Source organism: Echiichthys vipera (assembly GCF_963691815.1).
Source record: "Echiichthys vipera genome assembly, chromosome: 10".
Classification (NCBI taxonomy): domain Eukaryota; kingdom Metazoa; phylum Chordata; class Actinopteri; order Perciformes; family Trachinidae; genus Echiichthys; species Echiichthys vipera.
Window position 1 is genome coordinate 10,265,285 of NC_139835.1, and position 14,715 is coordinate 10,279,999.

General features: G+C 41.7%; 1 protein-coding gene across 1 annotated transcript in view; it reads right to left on the reverse strand.

Annotated features, from left to right (window-relative positions):
• The window catches only part of pth2ra (parathyroid hormone 2 receptor a), a gene marked incomplete at its 3' end in the record, with an annotated part of 67,286 nt that overhangs the window by 4,863 nt on the left and 47,708 nt on the right, over nucleotides 1-14,715 (reverse strand). The window contains exon 11 of the mRNA XM_083922189.1: nucleotides 10,647-10,785. Coding sequence (XP_083778315.1) covers nucleotides 10,647-10,785 — 139 coding nt within the window. The remainder of the gene's footprint in view (nucleotides 1-10,646; nucleotides 10,786-14,715) is intronic.

The window sequence follows — 14,715 nt, forward strand, 5'->3', positions numbered from 1 at the left end:
ATATTCACCACTTAATATAACTTCTAATATAGGCCTACTGAATGATTTTTATCCGTTGTATACAAAAACTCCCGTTTGCAAAAAAACGCAGTGCAACACAGAATATCTGCTGTGATATGAAACGGTACCACTCAAAAAGAGAATTGCCTGGAAATGCAAGAACATCTATAATCGTTAGTTAGTTTGATAATCATCTCCTGACGAATATTTAATTCTCAATGCAGCAGTGCTGCACCTTCATCCACGGGATCGTTATCAAAAGGACACGCCATGGTAGTGAAATAGTTGCGAGAGAGAAACTCAAGGTTTTCTGAGAAAAACCTGGTCCCGACCAGGTTAGTTTCAGAGAGCATGTTACCATGGTAACTGACCAAGAGGTTAAGTTACCTCTCTTTGTGAAACAGGCTAGAGTTACCCCTCTGTCTCTGGTTTGTGAAACGGAAAACTCAGAGTTTCCCTCATTTCAGGGTTAACAGACTCAGAGTTTTCACTAAACCTGCTTTGTGAAACAGGCCCCTGGGCTCGCAGACCAACCCTTGTCAGCAGCATCACTAACATGGCGGCTTATTTACAGAGCCCCGGAATGTCGCCACAGACACCGATATTGGAATACTCAAGCAAGAAGTGCTTTCATAAGTTGGACATAGGATCACGGTTGTTTTAACTCAATCTTTGATGGATAGGAACTTGAAATACAATTAAATAGATGGAAATCTTACAGAGTACACCCTTACCTCATCTCATTTATTTGTCCACTAACATACAGTATGCCGTCAGTTCAGACCCTGCTCTTCTGCTCCTGCCAACCAGTTGTCCTCATTGTGTTCCTACAATGTACCTTTGCCAGTTACCTGACCTCAAACCTGCCGGCTGACATGATCCTCAATAACCCATTATCCTACAAGGGTGTGCTTTAGACCAGGGGCCTGTTTCACAAAGCAGGTTTAGTGAAAACTCTGAGTCTGTTAACCCTGAAATGAGGGAAATTCTGAGTTCTCCGTTTCACAAAGGGAGGTAACTCAAACCAGAGACAGAGGGGTAACTCTAGCCTGTTTCACAAAGAGAGGTAACTTAACCTCTCGGTCAGTTACCATGGTAACATGCTCTCTGAAACTAACGTGGTCAGGACCAGGTTTTTCTCAGCAAACCTTGAGTTTCTCTCTGTCTCCGCCCTCTTTCAGCCACACACGGTGTTTGATTTCCTAATTCATTCAGTCAGCGGGCGAGTTTTGGCGAAGTATAGTTCTGTCGTTAGTTTTTTCAGAAAATCATTGCAAAAATCAGTCATTAGAAGTTATATTAGGTGGCGACTATTTCACTACCATGGCATGTCCTTTTGATAACGATCCCGTGGATGAAGCTGCAGAATTACTGCACAGAGAATTAAATATTCGTTGGGAGATGATTATCAAACTATTGATTATAGATGTTCTTGCATTTCCAGGCAATTCTCTTTTTGAGCGGTAACGTTTCATATCCCAGCAGATATTCTGTGTTGCGCTGAGTTTTTTTGCAAAAGGGAGTTTTTTTTATACAACGTATGAAAATCATTCAGTAGGCCTATATAGAAGTTATATTAGGTGGCGACTATTTCCACTACCATGGCATGTCCTTTTGATAACGATCCCGTGGAGGAAGGTGACGCATTACTGCACAGAGAATTAAATATTCGTCGGGAGATGATTATCAGACCGCGCATAGACGTCCTTAATATACTGCAGCCATAATTACAAAATGAATGAAATGGATCTTTTGAGCAAGTTGAATGTATTTGACTCAGCGTTTCCTAAATATAATCCCAGCTTTTCTTGCAATTCATAGGTTCAAAAGTGTGTGCTTTTAGATGGGTTACCGGTATATACCGTAATTTCCGGACTATAAGCCGCTACTTTTTTCCCTCGTTCTGGTCCCTGCGGCTTATACAACGGTGCGGCTTTTCTACGGCTTACGGTAACCACGGGCGCGCACTACAGAGGATGCGCGAGACCGAGGCTGACATCTGGCGCCAGGTAACGAGAGCTAAACAAAGAGTAGGAGAGCGTCAGCGACAGTTTGTGCGAAGAAAGTGTTTATGCAAACAACCTCCAATATGGAAAAAAAACGGAGAAGTGCATATGATGCTGCGTTTAAGTTAAAGGCAATCGATCTGGCTGTCAAGGAGGGAAATAGAGCTGCTGCAGGTACCCTTGACATCAATGAATCAATGGTGAGACGTTGGAGACTGCAGCATGAAAAACTGATTCAATGCAAAAAGACAAAAAAATCCTTCAGAGGTAATAAAAGCAGATGGCCGGAACTTGAAAACTTTCTTGAGGACTGGGTGAACACACAGAGAGCAGACGGCCGGGGTGTTTCCACCGTGCAGATCCGACTGAAAGCCCAAACAACCACCAAAGAAATTAATATTGAAGATTTTAGAGGTGGACCATCATGGTGTCTCAGATTTATGAGACGAAAAGGACTGTCCATTAGGGCACAGACGACTCTGAGTCAGCAACTCCCTCCCGACCACAAGGAGAAAATAACAAACTTCCGCGAATTCACACAAAGAAAGATAGACGAATATTCCATCGGACCGGACGAGATAATAAACATGGATGAAGTGCCTCTGTCCTTTGACTTGCCTCTCACAAGGACTGTTAACAAAAAAGGTGAATCGTCCATCACACTGAGAACAACTGGCCATGAGAGAACACATTTCACTTGTGTTCTGGGCTGCACAGCATCCGGACTAAAGCTTCCACCGATGGTGATTTTTAAACGGATTACTATGCCAAATGAAAAATTCCCGAAAGACATCTCCGTAAAAGTCAACCAGAAAGGGTGGATGATGGAAAGCGTTATGAAGGAATGGCTGAATGAGTGCTATGGCAAGCGACCTGGGGGATTTTTTCGCAAAAAAAAAGCACTGCTCGTTTTGGACAGCATGAGGGCCCATATCACAGATGCTGTGAAAGCAGCCATCAAGAGCACAAACTCTATTCCAGCTGTGATTCCTGGGGGCACAACGAAGCATTTGCAGCCACTGGACATCAGTGTGAATCGTGCTTTTAAAGTGGCACTACGAGTTCAGTGGGAGGCATGGATGACTAACGGTGAGAAATCATTCACCAAAACTGGTCGCATGCGAAAAGCAACTTTTGCTCAAGTCTGCCAGTGGATCCTGACGGCATGGAAAAGTGTGAAAACATCCACAATCATCAACGGCTTTCGAAAAGCTGGACTGCTGCGTCGTGATGATGAAGGGGACGGCGTAATGGCTGACAAAGCCGGAGCCGTTGATTCCACTGACGAAGAGGAAGGTTTTGAGAGCGAGAACAACGGAGAGAGAGTGGCTGACGACGCCACTTTGGACCTTTTCTTCTCCGACACCGACGAAGAGGATTTTGGTGGTTTTAGTACGCAGGAGGAAGACGATGACACAATGATTAAAGACTGACTTTTAATATACCGGTAGTAGGAATGTTATTTTGATAACATAAACGGCCGCGGGACTGCACTTTTACTGCCGTGTTACAGGTGAGCACTTTGTTTTACTTTGCACCGTTTTATTATTTGTTCTCTGCACGAATGCTGTTCGCCATGTCAAAGATGTGAAAGTTTGATTGAAAGATTTATTGTTAATAAATGGGACGCTTTGCGTTCCCAAACAGTCATCTCTGTCCCGACAATCCCCTCCGTGGTAGCAAGAACCCCTATATACTACGGTAATTACACATCAAAACGCCTGCGGCTCATAGTCGGATGCGGCTTATATATGGAGCAATCTGTATTTTCCCCTAAATTTAGCTGGTGCGGCCTATAGTCAGGTGCGCTCTATAGTCCGGAAATTACGGTAAACTACTCCTATACGTGGAAACAACCGCCTTCTGATCCAGAATATCATCTATAATGCGAGGGGGTCCATTTCACGGCAGGGAAACACCGTTTCATGTCACAGTCCATCTCACCCCTCCTTACATTTCCAACATTAACAACCAGTAATGCTCTTATATCACAGCAGATATTGTGTGTTGCGCTGCGTTTTTTTGCAAATGGGATTTTTTTTCGCAACATATAAAACAGCCACTTACGGTAATATTTACTTTACAATGTAAAACATGCTCAAAATGAGGCGTCACCATGAGACAGTGCTGAAGTTTTACCTGTTTGAACAATGTTTTTATGTTTCATCTTGAGCTGCTGCCAAGTGCGCTTCTCCCCCGTGTGAATGCACTTGAATTAAATAAATTAATAGGCTCCCACTCATGCAGTTTCCCCTATGATATTATTGTGATTGCAACAGGACTACATTTAAACTTATGCACTGACCCGAGCAGCAATGTTCTCCCGCACTGTCTCCCTCTCTTTTGCCGCTGCAGCGTTGTAAACATGCTCAAACTCACCGTATGAGCGCATTAATATTTCCAATTCCAGTTGTAGCGTAGCCCTTCGCTTCCCCGTTGCCATGGTGACTCGTCGAATCAGGGCTCCATTGATGCTGTCTTTTTTTACTTGTGCTGCACGCGCTTAACTCCAGGTCAAACTACTCTGAGTTGATCAACCTAACGCAAATCTGCTGTTCTGAAACCGAAAACTCAGAGTTTCCTATCTCAGAGTAGATCAACTCAGAGTTCAGGGTTAAACTCAGAGTTTTTTTAACCTGCTTTGTGAAACAGGCCCCTGTAGTAGCCTGCTTATTTACCACCAGTGTGTATCATGCCTCCTAGCATTTTGGATGGTAATGGTAAGTGGAATTATACTTATATAGCACCTTTCTAATTTTCTGACTTCTCAAGGCGCTTTCACTTCACACTACTCACATTCACACTCAATGTGTTTACATGCAGTTTAAAAACCCGAATATATTTGGGTTAAGGGCAAACTCCGTTTCTCAAACATCATGTAAACACCGTACCCCGGGTAACAGACTCCAGCTATACAAACAAGATATTTAACAACAACAATATTATACAGATAACATATATTTGGAAAAAACTGAAATAAATGAAAAAAACTGAAATAAATGAAAAAATATATATAACTATACAAAGGTATGTACCCAGGGAACAAATCCCAGCATTTCAAAAAAAACAAAACCATGTTATAGTTTGTGTGAAAAGTAGTTCCCTTCACACGAAGTATGTCAAACTATCTTGTTTTATTTTGGTAATTGTGAGCTCTGGTGCTATTGATCAGTGAGTAGAGATGTCAGGTTTCCTCAGTGGGGATTGGCCAAGGGGATGGAGAAGAGAGGGAAAATGGGGAGAGGTGTGCTTCTAAGCATGACCGCTGTTTTTTGTTTTCTTTCTCACCCTAGCGGTGCGTCTACAGCTAAACTCGCTAAGAGTGCCTGTGTAATGAGAGAGTGTACCTGATTGATACGCTTTGTTGAAAGGCTGTTCGTTACGGAGCTAACGTGCAACTCTCTAGACTGCTAGTGGATAGCACTCATGTTAATGCTGTGCTAGTACTTCATGGTTACATGGTCCGTTTCTCTCCTCCAACGTCAATAGACGTCGTTGCGGCTACGAGGCGGTTAGAGAGCCGTATCAGTGAGTCTGGGACGAGGGCAGACTTTTTCCTGCATCATCAGCTGCAGGTACAGAGACTGACAGACGGGTGTGGGTGAGTGAGCACGGCCTCGGACACAGTGTCACCAAAGTTACACATCACCTCACAACTCCTCCACAAACAGGCCTGCAACGGGGGTTTGTTATTTTCTCTGCCGGCTGTTGTATTAGTCATACGACTTAGGCTAGGTTATATATAGGCTACTGTATATTATAACATTAGTTATCACGTCAGGTGTGTGTGTGTGTGTGTGGGTGTGTGTGTGTGTGTGCGCGCGTAAGTGGCCAAAAAATATACACCTGTAATTTGTGTCACTTGTCATTTTCACAAATTAACAAGCGTAGTGGAATTCTATGTTACTCTGGAAATATGCCAGGCTAACTGCGAACATTAAGCCACAATGTATGCACAACAGCCATATGTTCAGACATCTCTCTCTCTCTCTCTCTCTCTCTCTCTCTCTCTCTCTCTCTATCTATCTCTCTCTCTCTCTCTAATCAATTTCAGTTTACTTAGACACATATTTCTCTCTCTCTCTCTCTCTCTCTCTCACTCACCCACTCACCAACTCACTCACACAAACACAAACACAAATCACAAGTCAATGGGACCTTAATAGGTCCATTGCTCTTGTCACTGACTTCATTGAAACCTAAGTTGCAACTTTATCCGCCACTAATAATCATCCCAACAATTAAATTTGCTCAGTAGCTCAATCCATAGGTGACTCTGCTGAAACCTTAGGGTCGCCGGCTCGAGTCCCTGTTTGGACCATGAATGGAGTGTGGACTGGTGGCTGGAGAGGTGCCAGTTCATCCCCTGGGCACTGCCGAGGTGCTGTTGAGCAAGGTACCGAACCCCCAACTGCTCAGGGTGCTGATCCATTTGGCAGCCCCCTCGCTCTGACATCTCTCCATTATTTGCATATATTAGGTCCTGTTTGTATTTCTGGCCTGTGTGTGTAACATGAATAATTATAATAACAGACTGAAAAAATTGAATTTCTCCTAGCAGGATTTATAAAGGAATTCTACTTCTTCTTCCTCTTTCTTAAATATATTCTGTATATTTATTTGATAATAATGAAGTAGGCTAGTTTGATTTCTGATCAGAGTAGATAAAACAGGATTAATCAACTGTTTAATCAAAATTCCACTCTATATACTTCCACATTCAGCTCTCACAAATCAATTTCAGTTTACTTAGACACATACAGTATTTCTGCCCATACACACACCTCTACAAAACCATGTAATAAACCTGTCTCTTTCACTTTGATATAACTTATTTATAACTAGCACACATTTAAATACACATCCAAAATAAAATCGATGTGTCATCAGTTCTATTCAATTTGGTTGATTAAATAACTTTTGCGGCCATTTCAAGATGAATTACTGTATGTGCGCTCCATCTGCAGTCTCTCATTTAAGGAATTTGCTGTGCACAACAATGTATAGGTCACACAGGGGGTCGCAACAAGCAATTTTTTTTATTATTATTAATGAATCTGCTGATCACTTTCTTGATTAATCAGTTAGTTGTTTGGACTATAAATATAATTGTGAAAAATGTCGATCAGTGTGTTTCGTCAATTCAAAGATATTTAGTTCACTGTCATGGAGGAGTAAATAAAACAGAAAATAATCACATTTGAGAAGATGAAATCAGAGAATTCAGACAATTTGTCATGAAAAATGAGTCAAGATGATTTAGGCTTATCAGAATAGTAGGCAATAATGTAATAGTTGACAACTCAATTAACTCATCATTGCAGCACTAGTCATACAATGCAGTGACGTGCAGGCAGGGGAGGCTGTGCCTCCCCTGTCATCATGAGAGGAAAAAGAAACGAAATAATAAAATAACACAAGTATTAATATTTTTCCTCTGGACTATGATTTTGGTGTGGTTCTTAATGTATTTTGACCATTTTTATAGTAAAAATCGCAGAAAATTCTGTATTTCCTGCTTAAATAAACGGAGTCTCTTCGGAGACGAGAGGTGAGGCACGGACAGCCGAGCCTCCCTCCAGATTGCGCAATCACTCAAACTGGATTGAGCGCGTGCAGAGGGCGCGTGCTTGTTCCCATTTCTGTGTATGTTTCCAATATGATGGTTGAGGACACTTTTATGTATTAATAGTATACGTCTTCTTTTCCATGGTGTTCAGTAATGTATTTTACGTATGTGTGTAATATTTACATCTTATTGATAAGACGTAAATCCACAGGGAAAGTGCTGCCTTGAGGCAGGCACTACCTCTGCCTCAAGGAAGGCGGCGATAGTGAGCAGCCAGATAGCCTGCATCCAGCCAGGTTACAGTGAACTCTGACCTGTGTGCAAAAAGTAAACACAAGAAGTGTGCTGTGCTACGCTGTAGAGCTTAGCAACAAGCTGTCATTTCTCCCCCTGAAAATGGAGAATTTGATTTCTAAACTAAGACATTTTTCAAAGCTGGACTTTCAGTCAAAGCAAGAAGTAATTTAGAAGTAAAGGTAAGATATACTGAAATATACAGTGGCACTGGTGTTTTAAAATGGTTTTGAGCATCCCATTCGCTCCTATTCTCTCATCCTATCCAATTGGCATCCGACTGTATGTTTGTAAATCTGACTTGTGAGTCAGTGCCTCCCCAACCCAACCCTCACTGCACGTCACTGATACAATGAGTACAATCTTCCCACCAGCATCTAGCAATACACTTACATAACATGACCTTTTGTGATAATCACAGACTAAACTGATGCACTGCTCTGCCACACAGCTCAGGATTTATCAAAGTATATTTTTTTACAATTTGTTTAATCTTAAGCCACAACATTACTGTTCATCAGAGGTGATGCAACTGACACTGACAACTAATATTAAGGAGATTTTAAACAGCCTCAGGAAAAACAACATGAAGGAGAAGCTGCTGGTGTCCTACCGCTGCTCCATCGAGAATGTGTTGGCGTACTGCATAACCACATGGTATGCTAACTGCTCTGTAGCACACAAGGATAGCCATTAGAAAATCGCCAGTTGCTCACTGCTCTCCCTGCCTGTGTAACCGTTCATTCACACCAAAAGCGATTGAGGCGATGAAAGCAGCAAGCTTCCATTCAAATTCAATGTAAATGACGCGATGACACGCGATGCCGCTTCGGGGGACGCGTTCTCAGCGATAAGAGCAATGCGATGAAGCGTCCATCGCACCCATTGCCTCATTGCATGTGTCGCTTGAAGTTGAAAAATTTGAACTTCTCAAGCGGCATCGCGTGAAGCTGTGCCGCGACATCCAATCAGCGTTGAGATTGTGGTAGGCATCATCAAAGTTCTCTGTGATACATCCAGGGGCTCACCGGGCTCACCAAAGCCGTCCTTGGGGCAAACCAGACTGTTCCTGTGGATTTAATATAATGGATATAACTATGAACTTTCGATGATAGCGACATGCCTTTAGGCATCTAGTCTGCGTAAATCAAGAAGAAGAAGAAAGCCATCAGTGCAGAGGGAAGCGTATCCTGGTCTGATCTAGCGGAGATCGGGCAGCACCTGTACGGCTTCAGAGGTTAAATCACTGACGGCCTGATCTCACTACAACACAACGGCTCTTTTAAGAGCCACACACTTCCTCTGAGAGCTCATTTCTGTTCTTTTAGAAGCATTCAGATCCCTGTTAGCACTAGCATCACTTCCATATACCACAACAGCAGAGAAGGCTGAGCCGGGGGTTAGCTTCAGTTAGCTAGCCGCCTTAGCTACTATCTGCGATAGACGCGTTGAAGCGAGGATCAAAAATGTGATAAATATGAGCAAGCGTCGCGATACTCACGTTCCGGGCAATTTAATCGCCTCCATCACTGTTGGTGTGAATGCACGGTAAGGCAGCCAACATCCAGAAGGACCCTTCCCAACCTGGTCACAACCTGTTCCACCTGCTGCCTTCTGGCAGACAGGTCTCTCAAAGCCTGCACAAACAGACTCAAAGACAGCTTCTACCCTACAGCCATACGTGAACAGAATAATGCAAAAACAACTTGACAGCACTACTGCATGTTACCTTTTACCTCAGCTGATTTTCTTATTTATCTGTATATTTGATCTTTATTTGTATATTGTATCTTTGTTGTTATTTTTTATATTTTATTGTTTTATATATATATTTTACTCTTATATATTTCAAATTTGCTGTTGTAAATTGCACCATCCGGATGACACTTACATTTCGTTGTGCTCGGTGCAATGATAAAGAGATTCTGATTCTGAGCCATGTCAGGACACTTGCTAATGTAGGTTGCTTTGGGAAATACCCTTACTGTATCAGGGGCACATTTGTGTTTGTTTAAACATGTTCCATTAAACAACGGTGAGAAATGGGGCTGTGGGAAATCACATATTGTCTTGAGTAATGGCTGAATGAACAATGTGCATTCACCAAGAATTTGAAAAAACTAAAAGAATTACCCCCCCCCCCCCCCCCCAAAAAAAAAAGACGTTTTGCACAACACATTTCCATGAAAGGAGTGATCTTTTAAAGTGCAGGTGTGAGTATTTTTGGATCCTATAGTGTCATTTTCTTTGCTCTATCCATTTTAATTTCCACAGGGAAGTGCTCTGTTCTTGATTTTCATTACATAGAAACAATGTAAGATCAAACTGAGAATTAGCATGAATTTGGGGCAGCAATACCTAACACTGTTAAACATATTGTGTAGGCCTATGTAACAAATAAACTCTGATTAGGTACATACTGTAATTTAGATAATATATAGAAAAGGTCACATCTAATGGTAATTTGAAATTGAGTTCTTATGGCCTTAATGGCACTGAATCAAACTCATTATCATGCTGCTTCACAGAATAATAAAGTGCCAGCTTGACTCATACACTGGCGTACCACCGTGTGTGTGTGTGTGTGTGTGTGTGTGTGTGTGTGTGTGCGTGCGTGCGTGTGTGCGTGAGAATTTTGGTGGTTGAGTCGTTCAAATGATGTAAGCTTATCCACTACAGCATGACAGACAGAAAATCACTGAAAACAGCAATCTATGAACGAAGTTTCACATTATGTATCAGCTACTGTATTATAATTATTGAAAAGAACTGATTACCTGAAAGGAGTTGAAGAACAGCTCACAGTACATTCGGACCTCCCAGCTCGGTCCATCAAATGTATGAGGCATCCCAACAAAGATGATGTAGTGGATGCCAAACACCAGCACCAACACAAGGGTGGACTTTGCCAGTTTCCTATGGAGACACACAGACACACACACACATATGTATACAGTACAGAGCCCAGCAGCTTTGAACGTTTGTGGTTGGTACCAGTATCAGTATTAGAGAATAACTAGTGTAGTTTTTTCAAAATGTGCCTGTTGGGATTGGGCCAAATGCTTACCCTCTGGTATTGCTCAAGATCTGTTCATCCAAACAACGTAAGACTCAACACTACGTTTCCATGAGTTCATAGTACCTTAATATGCCACTAGAACACTGCGCTCTCACAATTCAGGGTTACTTGTGGTTCCTAGACTCTCCAAAAGTAGAATGGGAGGCAGAGCCTTCAGCTACCAAGCTGCACTCCTTGTTCCGGGAGGCACTAAGTTAAGAGTAGACTGTGTCGGTCGATCGGTCAGTTTCTCTCTCCGTCTCAGAACTGAATTGAATTCTGAGCAACAAACCTGCCACTGATAGTTGCTTGCCCGTTAAAAAGAAGAGAATAAGCGTCATTTTTAACAGCTAGCTATTTGGGACCAGGCTAATTCTGAAAATGATATCATTGATGCTTGAAATTTTACAATGTAACATCTCCGGTCTTTCTTCATCTGTTCTTGAATGAACGACAGCAAGCTGTACCCAGCATTTCCATTTTGTTAGATAACTATTGAATAATGGTATATCAGCATTTGTTTTTTTTTACATTTTTATACATCAAACCATGGGTTTCAAACTCCCGGCCCACAGGCCACTAGTGGACCCCGGCACCAGATATCAAAAACTTTAATGCAATATGGCCTGCAAAAACTTTTTTCTAATGGTTTGATGACAATTTAATCTACTACTAAAAGTGAAATTGAAATAAAAAACACCAATGTGTTTCATGTAGCGCACAGTGATGACAAAAGTCCAAGGTACCCGCACGCTTTACTGTAAGTTGCTTGGTTCATCATAGGCATCAATGACAGAAGAGTTGTTGAGTTTGTGTCCGATGCACAGCCGCACCACAGCCAAGGATATATTTCAGCAGCTGTGTGTTGCCATGGAACAGACTGGTAGGCATTACCGCTGATGGAGAAGAAAAATGCAGATCCAGTGGTTGTTTTGCACTGCATCATACACCAACAGGCATTGTGCAGCAAATGCCTGAAATGTGAACATGTAATGTCTGTTCTCCTGAAATGAAATTACATTGCATTAGGGTCAGGAGTTTACAGCACCATCAGTTCCAAGCCTTATATGGTGACGTACTGTACTTTACTGAGGTGTGTTGGCCGAGCAGGGGATATGTGCTGAAGAAATTTTTTGAATTCAATTGATGAGATAAAGAGATTCATGGAAGATGGTAGAGTGAATGCTCCGTAAGTAGATGATGCCAAATGGATCCTAGACTTTTCTTTGCTGAACATCCTTAACCTGAATCTCCAGGGCCCTGGTCAGCTAATCACAGCATCTTATGAAAGTGTGAAAGCCTTCTCAACTAAACTGAGATTGTGGGAAAACACAGATTTCTGCAGAAAAAAATTAATTTCACAGCATGCAGATCTGTTGTGGAGGAGGGTTCACCATTCCATGGTGATGGATATATCTGCTATTGAAACTCTACTGCAGGAATTTTATCGGTGTTTGCCTTACTTAAAGGTATACTGTGCCACTGTTGGCAGACCTCTTCTCAGCTGATGTGTCCTAAGTGCATTGCAAATGGAACTTATTTACTTGCAGTGCAACAGTAAGCTAAAAATGTAAATTCCGAGAGGCAAAGGGAAAAGCAGACATGACTGGACACTTTCTGAGAAAATTCTGCATCCATCCTTCCCAGAGCCTGCCAAAGTGTTTAGTCAGGTGATGTGCCTTTTTGAAAGCACATATCTGTGTGAGAAACGTTTTCTCAACTATGAACTCTAATAAATGCAAGTAAAGGTTAGTAAAGGCTAAGTCATGACTATCTTGAAGCTGTGCTCAGGTTTTCAACTGTGACCTCAATAATGAGTTATTTGAGGACTTCCAGTCAGGATTTAGAATGAATCATAGCACTGAGACAGCACTGGTAAAAATTACTAACGACCTTCTAATAGCTTCAGACAAAGGACTTGTCTCTGTACTAGTTTTACTAGATTTTAGTGCTGCCTTCGAGACTATTGACCGTCACATCCTGCTACAGAGACTGGAGTATCTGATTGGCATTAAAGGAACCGCACTGAGCTGGTTTAAGTCATATTTATCAGATAGCTCTCAGTTTGTACATGATAATGACAAATCCTCCATGCACACTAAAGTTAGTCACGGAGTTCCACAGGGTTCTGTCCTTGGACCGATTCTTTTCACCTTATTTATGCTTCCCTTAGGAAATATTATAAGGAAGCACTCCAAAAACTTTCATTGTTATGCTGATGATACACAATTATATTTGTCGATCAAACCAGAAGAAACCGATCAGTTAGATAAACTTCAAATGTGCATTAAGGAAATAAAAAGCTGGATGACCTGCAATTTTCTGATGTTAAACTCAGATAAAACTGAAGTCATCGTACTTGGCCCCAAAGGCCTCCAAAATGCATATTTTCCCCTGCGTAATATTGCAAAAATTAGGAACATTGTGACTCAGAAAGATGCAGAAAAACTAGTCCATGCATTTGTTACTTCTAGGCTTGACTACTGCAACTCCTTATTATCAGGCAACAGTTGGTCCAAAATGCTGCAGCTCGTGTACTAACTAAAACAAATCAAAGAGAACATATTTTTCCTGTATTAGCTTCTTTGCACAGGCTACCTGCAAAATCTAGAATAGAATTTAAAATCCTTCTCCTTACGTACAAAGCTCTTATTGGTCAGGCTCCGTCGTATCTTAAAGAGCTCATAGTACCGTATCACCCGACTAGATCGCTGCGCTCTAAGAATGTAGGGATACTTTTCGTTCCTAGAGTCTCCAAAAGTAGAATGGGAGGCAGATTCTTCAGCTACCAAGCTCCTCTCCTGTGGAAACAACTCCCAAGTATTATTTGGAATGCAGACACTGTCCCTATATTTAAGAGTAAACTTAAAACTTTCCTTTTTGATAAAGCTTACAGCTAGGGCTTACGAGCCCTTAGCAATGTTATTTTTAAGCTGATTTTGTTCTGCTTAATTATGCTGCTATAGGCCTAGTCTGCTGGGGGATAATACTTTTCAAGATACTCTGAGCTTCTCTCCTCTCTGTCTGTATCATTTATGTCTCATCAATGCATGTTACTAATTCAACTTCTTCCCTGGAGTTGTTTGTGCTTTGTCATCTCGCAGGTCTCTGCTGATCGTGGTGGTGCCTGCTGCCGTGGTCATGCATGGCGCTTCCTGCTACTATTATAATCTATAACCTTAGCTGTGCTTGTTTCTACTATTCTGCTGTATTAATTGCCATAACATATAAGTCATATTCACCTTACTATAGATATTATTATAGTTACTGGAAGTGTGTCTGTCTCTGTCTTTGTGTCTGTCTTTGTCTCTCTCTGTCCATCTTTTCTTTCTTTCTCTCTCCTTTTCTTCCTCCTCAACCAGTCAAGACAGATGTCCGTCCTCCACAGAGCTGGGTCTGTCTGACGTTCCTGCCTGTAACAAGGAAGGTTTTCATTGCCACTGTACTCTACGGGGGCATTGTTGGGTCTATGTAAATCATAGAGCGTGGTCAATACCTAGTCTGTAAAGTGTCCTGAGATAACTTTTGTTATGATTTGCACTATAAATAAAATTTAATTGAATTGAACTCAATCAGGGCAAACATGGCTCGGTCGGGTGAGAAGAAGTGATGCCAAGAAACAGTACAAAGTAAAAATGAGTTCAGAATAGCATTTTTTACAATTGCAATTTTTTTTTCTTTTTAAGTGGAAAAAAAGATCAGCACTGACTGCCGAAAAAATGCAATATTTTCTTAGTTTGCAGGGTTTCAATATTTATTAAGAACTTGCTGTTAAGAACGTATGTGTA